Below are 22,212 nucleotides of genomic sequence, written 5' to 3' on the forward strand. Positions count from 1 at the left end.
CTAACTAACTACACACTGCTATTGCTAACTAACTAACTTCTACAAACTGTAAGTGTAACTAATTTAGTTATGGCAGTTGGTAGCTCATTTCCTTTAACTGCTCAGCTATCTTAATATACTGCTATCTAAAAAGCCAGGCATTATTTTATTGGCGGGATAAATTTTCTAGCCTTGTTCGCCCTTTTTGACAAGTTAAATAGACGGCCTTGGATGTCAAAGCCGAGCCACTTCGATAAGAGAACATCAAAGCACAAAGGTTTGTAACAAGCAGGTATTTATAAATTTTCATTTAAGAAGAAATAAATTTCGTGCCCAGAAACACTACAAATGAATATCAAATTATCAATACATAAATTTGAACCTGGATTACTCGCTCAAGAAAGAGTAACCACAGAACATCTTAAAAATTAAACTTTTGATAGTTTAAAAGAAAATAGCAAAGTATGAGTATGTCACTGGACATTAAAATACAAGGTAGAACAAATGATGAATCAAATATCAGTAGCATCAAGTTTCCAAGACTACTAACTGAGCCTAGGACAATCCAAACAGGGCACGAATTATACCAAGTAAGCCACCACCAACTAGTGCCTTCAACAATCTCATCTTTATATTTGTGTATGGTGGGTACCTTACTGGTGCATCGCCGAGAAAACTCCGATAAAGAACTGCTTTTTTGTGGCTAAATGCATCAAATGAGAATTTTCCATGGTATGCACCGACTCCACTCTCCCCAACTCCCCCAAAAGGCAGAGTATTTACTGCAAGCTGCCCCAAGGAAAAAGGCCAAATGGAAAAACAAAAGCACAAGTGTGTTGAGATTTCAAATGAATTAAACATAATGAAATGAATAGCACGGATGTAAAGGTGTAAAAGCCAAAATATTACTTAGAGTAGAACTAATTTCTGTATGAACCAATAACAAAGACTTGGGTACATAAAACATGTTTTACAAAAGACTTGTGAATCGCTTGTTATAGGAGGCATTCAGGGATACATTTCAAATCATAAACAATACTTACATGTAATGCAGTGTCATTGACAACCAAACCTCCTGCAGAAATATTCATTACAAACTGCTCCTTGAGCTTATTGTTGGTCGTAAACAAATACGCAGCGAGAGGCTTTGTTCCTGAATTGATCACATCAAAGCTTTCTTCCAGTTTATCAACCTGTTTCAAACAAGTGAATCTTATTTCCGAAATGCACTTGTCCCACGTATTGATGCACATACAACTTACTTTCTCATCTGGTAAACATGCAAGGATGCAACTATTCATTTTGTATATTAGATTTCTTGTAAAAGCAACCGGGGAAAAAAATACAAGCAAACAATGTAATCTTTACAAAAGACCTTTCACTAAAGTTACATTGGGGTCTTAATTCTCACCGTTATGATGGGAAGTAAAGGACCAAATATCTCCTCACGCATTATCAGGGAATTTCGTGGGATATCCAATAGAATAGTGGGGCTAATCCTCCTGCAATTTAAGGGAAAATATAAATGATAGTGTCAAGATCTTTACTATACAGTATACACTAAATAAATACTTCATCGATGAAGTTATTCTTTAGAGCAGACAGAGAGCTTACAGTTTGCTTTCATCTTTTTCGCCTCCAAATACAATCTTCCCAGAAACCTTCTCATCATCCAAGAACTTTGTCAAACGACCAAAGTGATTGGAGTTCACTATACGAGACAAATCTTTTGATTCCAACGGATTCTTTCCATAAAACTTCTCCAATTCGGCCTTGAGGGAATCCACCTAGAAACAGGAAACACTAAGCACTTAAGAAATAAAGAAAGATTTATAATCCCAACTACACTTGGGGTGGAAGTTATTACCAACTTGGGAGCATAGTCTTTTGTCGTAATAATATAATCTGGAGAAACACAGGCTTGTCCATTGTTACAACCCCACTTTCCAGCAATTATTCGTCTAGTTGCTACCTTGCCAGGTCAATTTCAAATTTATTTAAAGTCAAAATCAAATGCAAGGAAATCAGTATGGTAGCAAGTGATTGACAATACAAAAGTGACGCAAAGTTATACCTTCAAATCAATATTTGAATCAACAACAACCGGAGATTTTCCTCCAAGCTCCAGCACTACTGGTGTCAGATGTTTAGCAGCAGCAGCCATCACTATGCGCCCGACCCTTCCATTTCCTAAAATTAAAAGAAAGTTAGTTTAGTGTCAGGGATTACTGTGTGCAACAGAAATCTCAAGTAATCATAACAGGAGAAGATAATAAATCCCCCTATATTAATTAATAATTGGAATTCATACATAAGACCGACAATAAGAGTCTCAATATGTTCCAGATACAAGAACAACCAATGCAGCTAAACTAAGGTACTTGGTCACACCCATTGAGCATGGAGCAAGGCATAACCTCATTCACTGTCCTCCTTTGAATGAACAATAATGCCAAGAGATACAAAGTTAACTCATATCTATGCATCAATTATCTATCATTATAGCAGGCATATATGAATACTGCTTAGAAGAGCTGCAACTGCCATACTGCCTTGTTCAACAAGATATGTGAACATCTCACATACGGGATGCTTGATGTTGTAGTTAAGGAGTGGTTCTTCCCACTTAATAACTAGCTTTTAAAGTGTGGTTTCTCCCTTTCCTTAGATACTTAACAATGATATCAGAGCCTCAGTTGTCGACGCCATGGAAAAGGCTACCTATAGGCTGAATTAAGGTAAATATCGAACACTGATAGCCAGTAGCAAACTGGTTATCACTAGGTCAATGTCGATAGAGTGAAGCTTCCGTGGACGGGTGTGGTTTTCCACTTTCCTTAGATACTTAACACATTCTTGACCAATTAATTATATGATTTAATATTGTACATGACACTAAAAATATCTCAAGATGCAGAGTCCCTGCTCTAAATTTCAATCTAAGATAACCAATTCGACAGCAAATAACAGTTGCATTATAGAGGTATACTGTGATATATCCACAACCAAAATTCCATAGCAACCCAGCCAGCCATTATTTAAAAATGTATTTCCTATTCCCAAAAAAAGGTGGGGGAAAGAATAAAGCTTTTCATAAGAAACAACTTGTAGGTTGGCCACTATATAATGAAAAAGAAAATGCTCTCTGGAAGTACATATTCATGAAACCTGCATACATTAATTCAACAATCGTACACTAATGATTTCGGGACAAATTGAAATGAATACGAAATGCTATCAGATGCAATAAGTGACATCAGATACGGTAAGGTTCATATGATCATTGTCAATCCCATGTATCAAACAGGATATCATTTATGACTAAAACAACATCATCAAACAAGATATGAATGACATAGAAACTGTAAATTGCAAGCTGGGAAACACTCGTGATTTGAATGAGGCACATGATTTTTAATCTTTAAAGATTTCTGGTAAAACAATGCACTTGTTGAACTATCCAGAAAGCTTTTACAATTAGACACTTGCATAACATCTTAATGAAGATCAATCATAAGGGGAGTTTTCACCATTTAAAACAGAAAACCATATCATTTCAAAATCTTAAACCATGAAAGAAATTCAGAAAGTTCTAGAAAAATGATAAGGACCTGTATAAAAAATTTTGTCCCACTTTTGCTGCAGCAATGCAGATGTTTCATCAACCGCTCCCTCAACAACTCTTGTACAGGAGTTATCTAGGTACTCCCCTAGCAATTTTGCCAGCAGTGATGATGTGGCTGGAGCAATTTCTGATGGCTTTAGAACCAAGGCATTACCAGCTGCAATAGCTCCGATGACTGGTTCAAGTGACAACACTGTAAAAACAGATCGAAAATGTATTATTAACATCTTTATACACTTTAAAGATAGACCTTAACGGCATGAGAACATAAGTTGCCAACTCAACATTTGAAACAAGCTTTAACCAAATATTAACATACAAAACGGATAGTTCCATGCAGAGATGACTAACACAACCCCCAGTGGTTCGGATACAATTTCAGCTGTAGAAGGAAAGGTTGCAATTGAAGTTTTGACCTACATAACACAGAAACGCATTTGATAAAAGAATCAAGCAAAGCACTTTCTGTCCAAGGGATAAATTTCTCGCTTATAAAAAAATAATAGTACCTTTTCTGAAGTCATCCAGCGTTTCAACTCCTTGAGTGCAGCTTTGCATGAATTTTTGAACATAGCAATCTGCAATAAATACCATCAGTCATGCAAAGCCACAAAATGGCATATTTAATACTATTGTACTTTACGGTAAACATAATTTGTTCAATAAACGAACAACCTAACAAACAACAATGAGGAATTGGTTAGTTTCTAGTTTTCTTCTACTCTTAGGATTTTGTAAATAAGAAAGTGAAACCAATGAAAATAATAAATTCTTATTTTAATTATTTATTATTTTCCATTTACAAAATCCTGAAAATAAAAATATTAAGAATGGAAACAGAAACCACTAGGCACTACAGTTTCATCCTACATTTTGCCCTTCATGCCCATGCTGAAAACTCCAATTACCAAAATATATATAATACCAAAGGCCGAACAAAAAAGGGGGGGGGGGGAGGGGGGGAATTTTGTGGCTATCTATGTTAAACACTACAACTGTTTCACACCTGTGAACCATAAATAGTCAAATGTACACCAACTGATTACATATCAGAGGTCACACTACCTCCATAAACAGACAGAACAACAAGATAAAATGTTACAAACTTTGATAATATAAACAAAATGTGCAGAACTAAGTTAGGCAGAACTGAGCAGCAGCAGCCTAAGATCCAAACTAAATTCAAATGAGAATTATCCAGTCCAATATGCATCATTGAAGTTTTTGACTTTATGGAATTTTAACCATATTAGTTTTTCATTACTTAAAATTTAAGAGAGTATCAAAGCAAGACTCCGGCTCCAAATGCGCAGAGTTTTCCCCTTCTCTGGTGCAAACGTGTTTCAGGAAGACATTTAGGAGTAAAACTTGGGAAGGTCTTCTGCAACACAATACCATCCGATCCATATAGGCACCTTAATTGGTACATGATTCAAACTTAAATAGGCACATAATATCAAAAATGAAAAATCCTTCATAGACACAACATCCAAAATCAACCGTTCATGCTTCATTTAATAATCTGATTATTTATTATAACAATTAACCAGTAGCATTGCTGAGCTAAACTGACTGGAATTCTATTTTTCAACTTTGTGAAAGAAGGAAGGTAAAAAATAATCCAATTGTTTTAGTTCAACAACCCACAATGTATGAACAGGTGTACTACCTGTCTACCACAAACCAAAAAAGGAAGGAAACTCCAAAAAAAAAAATAATAAATAAATAAATAAAGAAGAAAAAGAAAAGGGTAAAAAAAGAAAGGCCACAACCAATTACCAAAGCAATACTCACTTCACACCCTGTGACGGTTGTTCAAGAAAAACCTTACCACCATTGTAGTTGTCGAAATAAATGTAAGAACCTATACAACCTACGAAAATTTCACAAGCAAAGGTAGAGTGGCCCCCCACATAAAAAGGAGAAAGGCCATGTGGGAGCTGAAGAGAGTGCCATTAATGCTCACAGCAACCGCACACAGCAACACTTCCAACACCAAAGTGAATCATCAATAAATGAATTGCTATTTAGCACTAACCAAGCACCCTACCACAAAGACACACATCTAGTTTCTTTTTAGTTTTTACACACAAAACATGCACCCCTACCACAAACTTTGACATACAAAAATAACTATTTTTATATCATGTCTGGTAGTGATAGATAGCATAAAAGAATTTTCTTTTTACATGTTTTGCTTTCACAGTCCTCACTTTTTGGAGGTAAAATAAAAGGTAAAAAATTAAAATAGTTGTCTCTATTTCTTATTTCACGTAAGATATAGATAGAGTTTTTGCATTTCAGTCCCTTGTAATTCTATCTACTCTCTGAAACCAAACGCCGCCTTAAATTTTCCAAAATGAAGAAACAGCACAACACATCAGCATGAAAGTGTTACATATGGTATAAGCTAACCTAACATCGTATAATCCCCGCGGAACTGGAGCCTTCCATCATAAATGAACTGCAATACTGTATAACAACCATCCAGAACAATGTCTCTGACAAGGACAGAAGACCACAGGAGCTTTATTCAGTATTCAGAATTCGGGACAACAATTATCGTAGCGGAACCATCAGGAATAAGATAAAATAAAAACCGAGGGATTAATGTTTATCATAGCACACGAAATTCAACGCCCTCCTATATTATTAGTGATTACACTTGCATCTACTATAGTATGAGTTTGACTTAAAACTCTTTTACTTATCTATTTTCTAAATAGCAACTTAGGTGTATCTGTCCTCCGAAATTCATTGACCAGCAGCAAATATTTAATGGAGATCAGATCCGCCACAAATTAGTCCGTGCTCTGCTACGGCCGACGGCGTAGAAGACAAAATAAGTTATTAGTAATTAATATTATTCAATCGTATTCATTGCTATGACTGGAATAATGCGACTTAATTAGTTAGTAAACGCAATTTTTCAGAATATTCTACGAACTGACCGCAACCACAACTCTAAATGAGGGGGAAAATCATGAGATATACTAATTATCAAGCAACGAATTGGTTATTGGTTATTGATACGCAGAGAACTCATTGCAGGTTAGCCAATAAACAAGGTGTAAACGGCTGAAAAGCAGAGGGGGAAAAAAAGTAAAACTCAATCATGTAGGAGTAGAGAGAAGAATAAACGACAAAGGAGGTGGCGGTGGTTGATAAAGAAGAAGAAGAACAGAGACCTCGTAAGCGACGGTTTCGAGTGGCGGTTTGGCGAGGTCTGAGTAAAGCGCGTCGATGATCTGCTGCTCGTGAGCGTCGCAGAGTTTGATAAGCGCCTTGAGCTGCGACGCTCTCCATTCGTAGCTTCGCGTTGTACCCGAAGCGAAAGTCGCCCTTAAGTTATTGACAAGAAGTGACGCTGCTTCTGCGTTGAACGATTCCTTCTTCTTTTCATCTGCATCCGTAGAAGACGACATTGTTATTGTTGAACCCGAAGGCGAGACGCCCAACCCAGAGTCAATGAAATAAAAAAGGTGAAAAGATGAGATGAGTGTGTGGGGGCTTGCAATTGGAAGTTGGCAGCGAAGCGTGTGCAAAGAAATTATAATAAGACGAAGGGAATTGTAAAGAGCGGAGTAAGCTAAGGATAGGGTGTAACGGGTGCTGTAGTGTCTTGTACTGCTTGCTTATATAGTTATATCATTTGATATATGGTATTGATCGCGTCGTGTCTGTTCTTCCCCACGGGCGCCTCCTGGAGTTTGGGGTGGTCGTCCTTAGTAGGGTGTGTATGGGTCGGGTGAAACTGGGTTTGATGTGATACAGATTCGATTCGAAATATATACTAGACCTATTTATTAAACCTGAACTCGACCCTAGACCCGATGAAACTTATACACTTTCGGGCTACAATTATACCGGGTAAAAACCGGGTAAAAATCGGGCTGTTAACATTACATTACCTTGATATCTTCTTATAAGCTAGCATATGAAAATATCCAAATTTACAAGATTCCAACCATTATTTGACATGGTAAAATTCACTTAGAAAAATATAACAAGAAGCAACTCTTCTCTAAAATTAAAGCATAACCATAATCAATACTAATATTGTCTAATAACACCAAATATTTAAATCAATACAAATAACACAAGATTATGCATTAGTCTAAAATCTTATGCATTTTAAACATAAAACATTAACTTATAGTCTTATAATAACTAATAACACAAAATATTAAGGTTTAGAATACTTAAATTCCACATAAGAATAGCTATCATCTATCACTAATAACACAAAATATTAATTGTGTATAATGACCGGGCCACCGGACCGAAGGTGACTCGAGCCATGACCCGGATCCGACTCGAAATAATGACCGGGTCTATTTTTGAGACCCTTATCCGGCCATAGACCCGATGAAATCACACCAAATTAGCTCCTAAAGTATTCGGAACCAGGTTGAATCTTCGAATCGGGTCGGACCATACACACCCCTAGTCCTTACCATTTCGGGCACAAGATATTGTAAGGGTTCTACCTTGTTTTAACTTTTAACCCTGTTTTGTATAGAATATTTTAAAATTTTGAACAGTTCAAAATAGAGTTTAATTTTTTCATATAATATTATACAATATTTTATACAATTATATAATTATATTTATTTTTTAATAATTATTTATATAATTAATAAAAATAATAATTATTTTTTATAATTTGATATTATATAATTAAATATACGTATAAAGTTATTTTATATTAATAGTACATTAAAATTACATTTTTTAAGATATTATATAATTTTAGAATTTAAATATATATATATATAATTTTAAAATATTTTGTTTATATATACAACAAAATAACATAAGATGATTTACATGTGTAGGAAGTTTAATTTTAAATTATTTTCTTTTTGTTGATCAAGTTTTAAAGAGGAGAAATTTTGAAAATTTCTTCCTTTGTAAAAGTATCTCAAATTTTTTATTTTAAATTAAATAAAATATTCTACAAAAATATTTAGAATTTATAAAATTTTTTCTATTAATATCCAAACAAACTATTTTAATTTGATAGCCTTAAAATATTATTATTATTATTATTATTATTATTATTATTATTATTTGCTAGCGAGGTGAATTTAGGATTATCTCACAGAACATAGATTTATAAGATTAGAACATGAAGTTGTGATGGATTTTCTTATTCTAGGTTAGCATCTCCATAGAAGTGGGGGTATATCTATAAGAGATTTTAATACTCAAATCAAAAGAGTTTTTTAGGTGAAATAATGGATAATATAAATATTTTTGAATGTGAAAATCGCACTTGGGGAAACTAATAACTCCCTTATTTATATTGCTTATCTCTAAAAGAAGGTGATGGATTTAGTTAACCTTTTTTCATGTTTTCAGAAAAAGTTTAGATAAGATATGATACCGTTTTAAACATGGAGGTGTGATTCAAATATAATGATATCATTTTATATGATTTAAATTATGAAATGCCGTTTATGGTTGTTATTCAAAGTCTCCAAACCGTGTTTGATTTGGGCAGTGAGTTAAGTAATTTTATTGGGACCAAAGGGAATGTCTAGAACAGAGCCCTCCAAACACAGGAGGTCAAATATCGGGTTCCTGTATTTTCTAAGTTCTAGTTTTTGCTTTTAATCTGTTTTACCAAGGTTACACCATGTGTTTTGATGATGTTGCCTTTACGGGAGAAGTTTAATAACATATTTTGGCTCTTCGAGGTAGAGCTGTGTGTTGTAGCTGATCAGAAAATTTTTGTTGGTCTAGAATTTTCATCAATAAAAAATTAATATCATTGTCATAGTATATATAGTCCTAAACTAACATATAATTTTTTTGGTCAAATTTTGATTTAGTTGTCACAAAGTCAACCCCATTATAAAATAACCAAGAGTATTGGTTTCGGATCGTCCTCAAGAGAATGGGCAAACATGTGCATCAATATTAGTTAGAATTCCGTGATTGACAGGTATAAACAAGAATTTAAACTACTAAACTTAACATGCAAGGAATCTTAAAGTGCAAGAAACTAAATCAAAACAACTAAAGCCAAGTGTAAGCAATTTTAATCTAGTAAGAGACCGTATAAATCTACCTCTATTCTAGAACTAAGTAAACAACTAAACTAACTATAACAATAATTAAGCAATTGGGATTTTTTGGGTTTCAAATACAAATAATAAAAGGAACTCTTGGCTAGGCATGGGAATTGGAGTCACCATCCTTGTCTAATAACCATATCTTGATAATTGCGAGGAACCAAGCTCATTAAGTCTATTACTATGCTTGAAGTATGTCAAATGGCTTGATCAATTTCAACTCATAAATCCTAATCCAACTACTAATTGACTTAGTAGTAGATTAGTGTCAATGGGTATCATTTTGACCACTAAGGATTCTCAAATCACCAAATCAATTAGACCCAATGACTCAAGTTCACCCAATTCCCTTAGCCTAGGCCAAGAGTATAGAAAACTACTCCATAATCAAAGGAAATATTTCATCAAACATATGGTATGCATTAACAAAAGACATATTCAAATTATAAATTAATTGGAAATCACAAATGCCCACTAACAATTATCAATAGAAAACAACTCAATTAACACTATCAATTATAGAAAACATCAATGCACTAATAGAAATTCAAGATCCACAAGGTTCATAAAATGAGAAGGAAAGGGAAACAACAAGAGAACACAATTCTAACACAAGATCTAAACAAAATTATAACTAGAGAACTCAGATCAAATAATTGAAACTGAAATTAACAAGACCCAATTCAAAATTTCAACAAAGAAAAGTAAAAAACAAACTAAATCTAGAGAGAAGTGGGGTTTTTTTGATAAACCCCAATTTTGTAGTTTATATTGTGTAGAATTTGGGGGTTTTGTCAATATTTCTCGCACTTATTCACAAGAAATGCATGGTTTTGTGTTCTCCCCCTAATATTGCTTCATGATGAAAAACATGCTTATTTTGCCTTAAAATTACCATATTTTAATCCTCTTCTATTGTCATTCGATGCCGTGATGTATTTGTTGAGTGATTTCAGGAATTATAGGGTAGGAATGGTCTAGAAGAGAGAAAGAAAGCATGCACAAAAGGGAGGAACATGAAGATTTGAATTTTTGGGAAAATCAGCAATGGCGCGCACGCGCACTCCACGCGCACGCGTGGATGAGGATGGCTGGAAGCGGCTCGCAAGGATGGACGCATCCGCGCAGATCAAAAGATTCCTATCGACACGCACGCGCACTTGGCACGCACGCGTGGATCACAAAAGCAATCGGCGCACATGCACGCATGGCGCGCACGCGCGGGAAGCTGCATGTGACCTCATTAAATGAAATCATGCCTGGTGATTTCTGAGGCTCATGATGCGCAAATTCAAGCTGTTTCTGCATGAAAAAGACCCAAAGATGCTAAAGGGAAAGGGGGGATCAATCATTTTACAGTAAGACACAATTTTAGCTATTTTTGGTTCTTTGTTCTTTGCCAAGATGTGATGTTTATGTGATGATTGATATTTCATTTTGGGCTTTAAATTGATTGAGTATCTTATAATTGCTCTTTGCTTGATAATTGCCCACCAAGTGTTCGAGGAAATGCATCAATGCTATTTTGGTTTCTTTTAATAATGTACTTTCAATTGGGTGCTTCTCCTCATTCACTTGTTGTCTTCTATACGCATTGAGTCCACTTTTCTTGTTGATTAGATACTCATTAAACATGACTTACTCTTTGTTATGGATGCTTGAGACTATACTTCTCATGTCATTTTGCATGCTTCACTTCCTCTTGCATCCCATGCCAAGTGTTATGACCCATGTCTTTATGATTAGATTATTGCAATGTTTCTTTTGGGCACTACCTTTCACTTGCATATTTTTGTTAAAATGATTCTTTGGGTTTAACGTTTTCTTATTTCCCTTCCCTTCTCAGGATGACCACCAAGAAAGGCAAGGAGAAAGCTCCAAGGAAACCGGCCGCAAAGAGGGCACATCAAAGATCAACTTCTAAGGCGCACTCTTCATTAGAAGCCAAACCCCTATCCAAGAAGGCTGAGATACCCGCTCCTATTGATGAGAAAGAAAAGAGCAAACCGGCAAAGGATTCTTCAAGGTTCCCCAACCGCTTATGTGAACTTGTGTTCCCCTCCATGGTTGTCAGGAACTATCATCCTGAGCATCTACTCGCTCCGCCGGACAAGGTTGCTCCTTATATTCTATCCCGCATTGAACCGCGAGGATGGGAGTTTCTTTTGAGGAAACAAAGGGAGATCAACCTCTCTTGGGTGGAAGAATTCTACACTAACTACCATCTCTCCTCTCTTTAATCGGTATAGATGCGCCGGAAGCAAGTCTCAGTTTCAGAAGAGGCTATTCAGCAAGTGCTTAATGTCCTACCGGTACCGAGTGACATGGATGGCTACCAAGAAGTCTTACATCAGCGAGAGAAATTTGGATTTGATTGGGACTCAATCCTCCGAGTCATTGCTGAGCCGGAGACATTTTGGACCCAAGGTCGACTCCGGATGAGGCCCAAGAGCATTGACGCTCGCTTCCTCACTGTAGAAGCTAGAGCTTGGGCCCAGATCCTATCCCACTATGTGCTACCTAGCACCCACAAGTCGTCCTTCACGGCGGATCTCGCCTTGCTTGTTTGGTGTGTTCTCACAGAGAGGCCGGTGAACAGTCCGTTTCTTGTCAAGCAAGCAATGAGTCAAGTCCACGCCCGGGGTAATTTGCCATTTTCAGCATTGGTATCTGATTTAGTTGCTGCTGCGGGTGTTCCTTGAGAAGCCAAGGACAGGAAGATTATAGTTCTGGCTAAGGGCAATGTGGTCCCAAGCGGAAAATACTTACATCTTCCCATGAACAACCCAAGCCTTGACATAGCCCTTCCATCTACTATCCCTTCCACCTCATCATCACCACCACGGCAAAGATCCACACTTCAAAGGATAGAAGATCTACATCGGAAGCTTGTTAGATATGAGTGGCCCAATCAACGCCGATACACTCACATCAAGAAGCTTCTGCATTGTGTTACCCCTAGCATGGAGGAACCCGAAATATTCACATCCACCTCAAACCCAAGTGATGGGAGCTCTGAAGGAGAGGATAGTGACGGTTCCGGTTCCGACCGCCCTTTGTGCATTGTTTGTAGCACGAAGGAAAATTCTAAGTGTGGGGAGGTCATTCGACCGATCTCCATGGGTAACAATCTCCTTCTTTCAATAGCCATGGATTTATCTTTTGCTTAGTAGTTAGTACATTGTTAGTACATTGCATGTGTAGTTAGTTTTGCTTGTAAATACTCCTTGCATGATAGTTAGTTTCTATAGAGTTGCTTGGTCGAAACAATAACTTCTTCCCCAAGAAACTGTGTTTTGGGGTACCCTACCAAATTTTGAAAAATTTTTGCAGTAAATTTGCTTTAAGAATGTATTTTGGAACATAGTGATTGAGCTAAGAAAACAAGCATGTAAGTTTTGAGCCCATTGCATGGTTACATCTTCTAACCATTAATTCCCATTCTTGTGTGCATATCTCTCTCTCTATGATTGTGATCATTGCTTTGTCTGATTATATATGTCTATTACTTTGTGTATGAATGCATTTACATGATTGAGGCCATCATTTCAATAGTCACTTTTTCCAAATGGCCTTAACCCTTTTATCTACCATTGCTAATCAATTTTGAGCCCATGATAAACCCTTTTTGTTCTTAAATAGAGCACATCAACAACCCTAAGCGAAAAACCATGAATGTCCCTAAATTTGGATCCTTGATTAGCTTAGGTAAGTTAGAATGTATATCATTCAATTAGGAGGGTATACTTGGAAATTTTGGGTAGATATATAGGTGTATAATTTTAGTGTAATTGAAATTCTAGGGTTTGGGAACATGATCATGCATTGAATGATTGAACTATATGCATTGAAACTTTTGTACACAAGGCCCTAAGAAAAGGGGATCATAAAAAAAAAAAAACTAACAAACGAAGCAATAAAAGGGACAAAGAAATCCCAAGACAAAGTAATAAAGAAAACGATGTATATGGGTGTGAATTGAAAAGAATGCATGAGTATGCAAAAAAGTGAAACTCAAGGGTAGCTAGGTAATGTATTATAGTTGTATAGGTTGTTCTATGTGTCTAGTGGGATCCTAGGTTAATTAAGGACTCAAATTTTAAGCTCACTTGGCCATACACATCCTTACCTTCACCCTAGCCCCATTACAACCCATGAATAAGACCTCATGATACTTGTAAGCATGCATTAAGTAATTGTTGATTGTTAGATGAAAGACGAATCCTGGAAAGCATGATTAGGAGAGGATTGAGTGACGAACCCTATACACTTGAGCGAATAGAGCGAATACACTTCCGGTGAGGGTTCGATGCTCAATCCCTTGTTTCCGGCTTTCACAAGAGTTCATCTAGCAAGTTATATGCACTCTTTAGTGATGTTCAATTTGGTAGGATTCATGAACTACATACTATTTTCACCCCATATATTCACATGTGTTCTTGGAGGATAGATTTACCCTTGACCAAGTAAGCAGATGATTTTACATTAGTTGCATGCATTCACTTAGGTAGTTTGCATTTCATAAACCCTTTCTCACCATGATCTTTAGTCTTTTTATTCTAAGCATGAGGACATGCTTGGTTTAAGTGTGGGGAGATTTGATAAACCCCAATTTTGTGGTTTATATTGTGTAAAATTTGGGGGGTTTTGTCAATATTTCTCGCACTTATACACAAGAAATGCATGGTTTTGTGTTCTCCCCCCAATATTGCTTCATGATGAAAAACATGCTTATTTTGCCTTAAAACTACCATATTTTAATCCTCTTATATTGCCATTCGATACCGTGATGTATTTGTTGAGTGATTTCAGGAATTATAGGGTAGGAATGGCCTAGAAGAGAGAAAGAAAGCATGCACAAAAGGGAGGAACATGAAGATTTGAATTTTTGGAAAAATCAGCATTGGCGCGCATGCGCACTCTACACGCACGCATGGATGAGAATGGCTGGAAGCGGCGCGCAAGGATGGATGCATCCGTGGGGATAAGAAGATTTCTATCGACGTGCACGCCCACTTGGCGCGCACACGTGGATCACAAAAGCAATCGGCGCGCACGCACGCATGGCGCGCACGCGCGGGAAGCTGCACGTGACCTCATTAAATGAAATCGTGCCTGGCGATTTTTGAGGCTTGTCATGCCCAAATTCAAGCTGTTTCTGCATGAAAAAGACCCAAGGATGCTAGGGGAAAGGGGGGATCAATCATTTTACACTAAGACACAATTTTAGCTAGTTTTTGGTTCTTTGTTCTTCTAGAGAGAGAAACCCTTGTTTTTCTCTAGATCTAGTTTTAAATTGATCTTCCCTTGTTGAAATCTGAATTGAATCTTGTTAATTACTAGTTTTAATAGTTTAATTTGAATTCCTTAGTATAATTTTTCTTAGATCTTGTGTTAGTTTTATGAATTCTTATCAATTGTCATCTTATACCCATTTCATAAATGTTGTGAATCTTGCTTTGTTGATGTTACATTGATGATTTCTATGATTAATTGTGTTGTTTGGACGATTGTATGTTAATAATTGTTAGTGGGTGCTTGTTAATTTCAATTTGATTGCAATTTGAACATGTCTTTTATTAATGCTTACCATGTGGTCGATGAATTGTTTACTTTGATTATGGAGTAGTTCTTTTCACTCTTGGCCTAGGCTAAGGGAATATGGTAAACTTGAGTCATTGGGTCTAATGGATTTGATGATTTGGGAGCCCTTAGTGGTCAATTTGATAGCCATTGACGCTAACCTTCTATTAAGTCAATTAGTAGTGAGGTTAGAACTTATGGGTTGATGTTGACCAAACCATTTGATGTACTTCAAGTATAGAAGTAGACTTAATGAGTTTGGTTCCTCATAATTGTCAAGATATGGTTATTAGACTAGGATGGTGACCCCAATTTCCATGCCTATCCAAGAGTTACTTTTATTATTCATATTTGAAAACCCAAAATTCTTGATTACTTGTCCTAGTTATAGTTACTTGTTTAGTTTAGAATAGAATCATATTGGATGTTACTTTGTTAGTTTGGAATTGCTCATGTCTTGCTTAGTTATTTGAATTAACTTCTTGCATTGTAGATTGCTTGTTTGATAAGATTCCCATTTATTTTCTTGCTCATGACTCACATCCCCGGAATTCTAACCAATGTTGAAGCACATGTTTGTCCATTCCTTGTGAGACGACCCGAGGTTTGAATACTTCGATTATTTCTATTGGGTTGAACTTGTGACAACCAAATCTCTCTCTAAATTTGATCCTCGAGGCTTCTTGTCGGTAGAGCTATACTTGCAACGCAACTTTATTGAAAGATTCTTTACCGAGCATCCTCTTGCGCATCATTTCTCTCTTTAGAAAACAGGAACCCAAAAACTAGCTAAAACTATGTGTAAGGTGTGAATGATTGATCCCCCCCCCCTTTTCTCCCTTAGTTCCTTGGGTCTTTTCCATGTAGAATTGAGCTCAGATTGGGCCTGAAGCCTGCTAGAAATCGCCTGTCACGATTTCATTAATGAAGTCACGTGCTGAGCATCAAGCGTGCGCATCATCTGAGTTCTACGAGCCACGCATACGCGTCAAGTATGCATGCGCATCTGTCACTGCTGCAGCAATCCACGCGTGTGCGTTGTCTCCAGTTCTCCAAAGCTCTATTTTTCATGTCCCTTCTATTTGTGCATGCTTCCTTTCCATCTTCTAGACCATTCTTACCCTATAGATCCTGAATCCACTCAACAAAATACATCACTCTTGCTCTTTGCTCAGATGGTCCGCAACTAAATTTTGTGACCCACTTCGATCCCTAATCTCAACGTCAAACTCTTGCAAGAGCAAGATCCAACGTATGAGCCTAGGTTTCGACTCATTCTTTGTGAACAAATATTTTAGGGCTGCATGATCCGTATACACCACTATTTTGGAGCCTAGCAAATAAGATCTAATCTATCTAATGCCTGAACAATTGCTAGAAGCTCTTTTTCTGTAGTGGTGTAATTGGATTGCGCCGCATCCAATGTCTTTAAGGAATAAGCAACAATGTAAGGGAGCTTACCATCGTACTTTGCAAGCACAGCACCTACGGCATGGTTTGACGTGTCGCACATGATTTCAAACGGCTGTGTCCAATTAGGACTCCTCACAATAAGAGCTCTCATCAACTCCTCCAATGCTTCTGCACAAGCACTATCAAACTCAAAGTCTATGTGCTTTTGTAACAGGCGCGATATTGGCAATGCAATCTTGCTAAAATTCTTGATGAAGCGCCTATAGAATTCTGCATGCCCCAAAAAAGAATGGAGCTCCCTCACAGAAGAGGGGTGAGGTAAATTGGTAATGACATCAACCTTGGACGGGTCCACAGAAATGCCCTTATCAGAAACTACGTGTCCTAACACTATGCCTTGTCTCACCATGAAGTGACATTTTTCGAAATAGAGGACAAGGGTAGTGTTAACACACCATTCTAAGACCTTAGCCAAGTTCCCTAAACAGCTATCAAAAGAAGTCCCATATTCATTGAAATCGTCCATAAAGACTTCCAGACAACTCTCCATAAGATCGGAAAAGACACTAGTCATGCACCGCTGAAAAGTGACGGGTGCATTGCATAACCCAAATGGCATCTTTTTGTAAGCAAATGTGCCAAAGGGACAAGAAAAGGTGGTCTTTTCCTGATCCTCAGGAGCAATATGTATCTGGAAGTAGCCAGTAAAACCATCAAGAAAGCAGTAATGAGATTTACCTGCAAGTCGGTCCAACATCTGGTCAATGAATGGTAAGGGGTAATGGTCTTTCCTTGTTGCGGCATTTAGCTTCCTATAATCAATGCATGCCTGCCAAGCATTTTGCACCCTTGTTGTGACTACTTCACCATCTTCCTTCTTGATAGCAGTGATTCCCGATTTCTTTGGAACAACTTGAACTGGGCTCACCCACTCACTGTCGAAAATCAAATAAATAATACCCGCATCAAGCAGCCTTGTGATTTCCTTTTTCACCACATCAAGAATGGTGAGGTTGAGCCTTATTTGGGGTTGTCTCACCAGCCGAGCTCCCTCTTGGAGGAAGATGCGATGCATGCATATATGGAGGTCAATCCACACAATGTCGGCCAAGCTCCAACCGTTGTGCTTCCTTAGGACTTTTAGGAGCTTCTCTTCTTCTTGGCTAGAAAGTTCACTAGCAATGATTACCGAAAACCCTTGGTTGCCCTCAAGGAATGAAAATTTCAAGTGGGAAGGTAGAGGCTTCAATTCGGTTTTCGCTTCAAGTTGAGGTTCTTTTTCACCAAGATCATGAAGCTCATCCTCATCGGTTTTCTCTTGTTTATCCTCATGATTGTCCTTCCCTTCAATAACAGGATAGTACAACCTGTTACAATCTTCTCTTTGAATCTCCGCTACTACCTCATCAATCACATCACAATGGAGGACGGAGTGCTTTTCAGGTGGATGTCTCGTGGTCTTTTCCAAATTAAACTTGATAGTCTTGTCACCTACCTCAAAAGAATATGTGCCGGTAAAGGCATCCAATTTAAATTTAGAGGTCTTCAAGAAAGGTCTACCAAGCAGAACAGAGGAAGAACTTCCAGTATCCGTCCGAGGCAATTCAAGGATATAGAAATCAACCGGAAACACTAAATCCTTGATTGTCACAAGCACATTGATGAATGAATTTTGTATGGTTTAGAATTTCACAAATGAATTCTCGTTGCAAGTATAGTTTCTAAACCAACAATAATCCTTTCATACAAAAATTTATTTGTCACAAGTAACAAACCCCTAAAATTGTATACCGAAGTATTTAAACCTTGGATTGTTCTCCTTAGGAATTGCGATAAAGTGTCTTGTTATTGGTTATGAGGTATGTTTTGGGATTTTTGGGATAAGAGACATGAAATGTAAATGGCAATGAAAATAAAATAACAACTAACAAGGCTCTTGACAAGGTATGATAACTAGAAGTCCTATCCTAGTTATCCTCCTCAATTGTGACCTCAATTGTCCCTTGCTCCCACTTAGTTAACCTCTAACCATGGAGGAAAGTCAAGTGGATGAATTAACTTGAGTCCACAAGTCCTAGCCTAATCTAGATGAAAGACTAGCTTTAGCGGCATTCAAATCAATTAGCAACTTCTAATTATCATTCAACAAAGGCATTAGATAACTCAAGAGTCACTAATTACTCTACCAAAGCCAAGAGGAGAAAATTCTATACTAAAATCCAACTAAGCGTTTCATCAAACACATGGAAGGCATAAAAGGAAAGTAAAATGAATTAAGCAATTCAACAATAAAGGAACATGAATCATAAATTGTATTAAAATGAAAATAGAAGAAACAAAAAGTGTATCAACATAAAAGTAGAGAATTACATGAATTAAATTACTCAAATTGGCTAACAAAGGAAGATAAAAGGTAAGGCTATTTGGGTAAGTGAGCTAAATGAAATGATGGCCTCAATCATATAAATGCATGAATACACAAAATAATGGACATAAAGAATTAAACAAATCAAAGATCACACTCATAGAAAGAGAATAATGGACACAAGAAGGAAAAATAAGTGGTTATAAGATGTAACCACACCATTAGGCTCAAAACTCACTAGGTTGTGTGTTCTTAGCTCAAAACATCTTCCACAATATAGATATGATTCAAGCAAGTTCAATGAAAAGTTTTCACTCAAATTAATTGAGGTGCCCTATAGATAAATTTCTTGAAAACTTTCATTATTTTGACTAAGCTTATTGTGTATATATATGCAAAAATAGGAAAATGCAAGTAAAAATCCTAAAAACCTAAAATGATATGCAAAAGTGTTGGAATTAGAAATTTGTCAGCCAAAGACGCCGATTCGGTTGGACGACCTCCCCACACTTAAAAGTTTGCACCGTATTGAGCTGGTAGATGAGCAAGGGGGTACGGCGACTCTCCGGATTGCCACTTTCAGCTGGTAGATCAACCGGTTACTGCGTATTCTTTCTCCGCTCCCGTTTTTGTTTATGGTGCATCATTCATGAAAACAAAAACATAACGCCATAAGATGAGAAGATACAAAAGCAAGGAAGCATACATTGTTGGAACGAGGTAATTCACTAGAATTGAGTGAGTGAATTAGTGTGACATTAATAACAAACAGGTGTGTAAATTCTAAATTGTGTATCTTTTTAGAACACACATTAGCATAAAAAGCGATGTCACAAAAGAAGCATACACTTCACTTATCCTAGTGTGCTTGAAATGCTCTAATAGACTTGTAAGGTAAAACAAGCATTAAAGAAGCATGAGAGCATTCAAGCTAAAAGAATATGGATGCATATGATCATAAAACACAATGTATTAAGGTAATGCACAACATCAATGGTGCACGAGTTGTGAATCACACTTTTCACAACGCGTACCACTAACTAGCAAGTGCACTGGGTCGTCCAAGTAATACCTTACGTGAGTAAGGGTCGAATCCCACGGAGATTGTTGGTTTGAAGCAATCTATGGTTATCTTGTAAATCTTAGTCAGGAAGTCAATTATGTTTATTAGTTGAATTATGAATAACCAAGAGAGCATAAATTAAAGGTTACTTGTTGTGCAGTAATGGAGAATATGTTGGAGTTTTGGAGATGCTTTGTCTTCTGAATCTCTGCTTTCCTCTGTCTTCTGACTCACGCACGCACGTCCTCCTATGGCAAGCTGTGTGTTGGTGGATCACCGTTGTCAATGGCTACCTTCCATCCTTCTAGTGAAAACTACAGTCACGCGCTCTGTCACAGCACGGCTAATCACCGGTTGGTTCTCGATCCGGTTGGAATAGGATTTACTATCCTTTTGCGTCTGTCACTAACGCCCAGCCTTCAGGAGTTTGAAGCTCGTCACAGTCATTCAATCCTTGAATCCTACTCGGAATACCACCGACAAGGTTTAGACTTTCCGGATTCTCATGAATACCGCCATCAGTTCTAGCTTATACCACGGAGATTCTGATTAAGGAATCTAAGAGATACTCATTCAATCGTATATAGAACGGAGGTGGTTGTCAGGCACGCGTTCATGGTTTGAGGAAGGTGATGAATGTCACGGATCATCACCTTCATCACAGTTAAGCGCGAATGAACATCTTAGATAGGAACAAGCGTGTTTGAATGGAAAACAGAAATACTTGCATTAATTCATTGAGACACAGCAGAGCTCCTCACCCCCAACAATGGGGTTTAGAGACTCATGCCGTCAGAGAATACAAAGTTTAGATCTGAAAATGTCATGAGATACAAAATAAGTCTCTAAAAGTTGTTTAAATACTAAACCAGTAGCCTAGGGTTACAAAATATGAGTGGACTATGATGGGTGATGCAGAGATCCACTTCTGGGGCCCACTTGGTGTGTGCTGGGGCTGAGACTTTAAGCTATTCACGTGCAGAGGCCATTTGTGGAGTTGAACGCCAGTTTTTGTGCCAGTTTGGGCGTTCAACTCCAGTTTTTGATCCTTTTCTGGCGCTGGACGCCAGAATTGGGCAGAAGACTGGCGTTGAACGCCAGTTTACGTCCTCTATTCTTGTGAAAAGTATGGACTATTATACATTTCTGGAAAGCCCTGGATGTCTACTTTCCAACGCAATTGGAAGCGCGCCATTTCGAGTTCTGTAGCTCCAGAAAATCCACTTTGAGTGCAGGGAGGTCAGAATCCAACAGCATCAGCAGTCCTTTTTCAGCCTGAATCAGATTTTTGCTCAGCTCCTTCAATTTCAGCCAGAAAAATACCTGAAATTACAGAAAAACACACAACTCATAGTAAAGTCCAGAAATATGAATTTTTCCTAAAAACTACTAGGAATAGACTAAAAACTAACTAAAACATACTCTAAACTATATGAAATTATCCCCAAAAAGCGTATCAAATATCCGCTCATCACAACACCAAACTTAAACTGTTGCTTGTCCTCAAGCAACTAGACAAATAAAATAGAAGACTAATATGTTGAGAAGCAATAATATCTCAGAGTTTTTGATTGAAGCTCAGATTCTAATTAGATGAGCGGGACTAGTAGCTTTTTGCTTCTGAACAGTTTTGGCATCTCACTTTATCCATTGAAGCTCAGAGTGATTGGCATCTATAGGAACTCAGAATTCAGATAGTGTTATTGATTCTCTTAGTTCAGTGTGATGATTCTTGAACACAGCTTCTTTATGAGTCTTGGCCGTGGCCCTAAGCACTTTGTTTTCCAGTATTACTACCGGATACATAAATGCCACAGACACATAACTGGGTGAACCTTTTCAGATTGTGACTCAGCTTTGCTAAAGTCCCCAATTAGAGGTGTCCAGAGTTCTTAAGCACACTCTTCTTTTTGCTTTGGACCTTGACTTTAACCGCTCAGTCTCAAGTTTTCACTTGACACCTGCACGCCACAAGCACATGGTTAAGGACAGCTTGGTTTAGCCGCTTAGACCAGGATTTCAGTCCTTTAGGCCCTCCTATCCACTGATGCTCAAAGCCTTGGGATCCTTTTTAATTGCCCTTGCCTTTTGGTTTTAAGGGTTA

General features: G+C 37.4%; 1 protein-coding gene across 1 annotated transcript; it reads right to left on the bottom strand.

Moving 5' to 3' along the window:
* Positions 1-257: 257 nt before the first annotated feature.
* On the bottom strand, positions 258-7,331 carry LOC107609401 (aldehyde dehydrogenase family 3 member H1). Its single transcript, XM_016311359.3, has 10 exons — positions 6,793-7,331; positions 4,114-4,182; positions 3,924-4,020; positions 3,591-3,797; positions 2,054-2,169; positions 1,847-1,951; positions 1,594-1,766; positions 1,391-1,481; positions 1,023-1,172; positions 258-768 (listed from the first exon to the last, which is right to left on the bottom strand). The coding sequence occupies exons 1-10, from the start codon at positions 7,027-7,029 to the stop codon at positions 535-537; spliced, it is 1,479 nt and encodes a 492-aa protein (XP_016166845.1). The 5' UTR covers positions 7,030-7,331; the 3' UTR covers positions 258-534.
* Between the last annotated feature and the right edge of the window lie 14,881 nt (positions 7,332-22,212).

This window comes from Arachis ipaensis, chromosome B7, assembly GCF_059453495.1.
Source record: "Arachis ipaensis isolate K30076 ecotype BB chromosome B7, ASM5945349v1, whole genome shotgun sequence".
NCBI classification, from domain to species: Eukaryota; Viridiplantae; Streptophyta; class Magnoliopsida; order Fabales; family Fabaceae; genus Arachis; species Arachis ipaensis.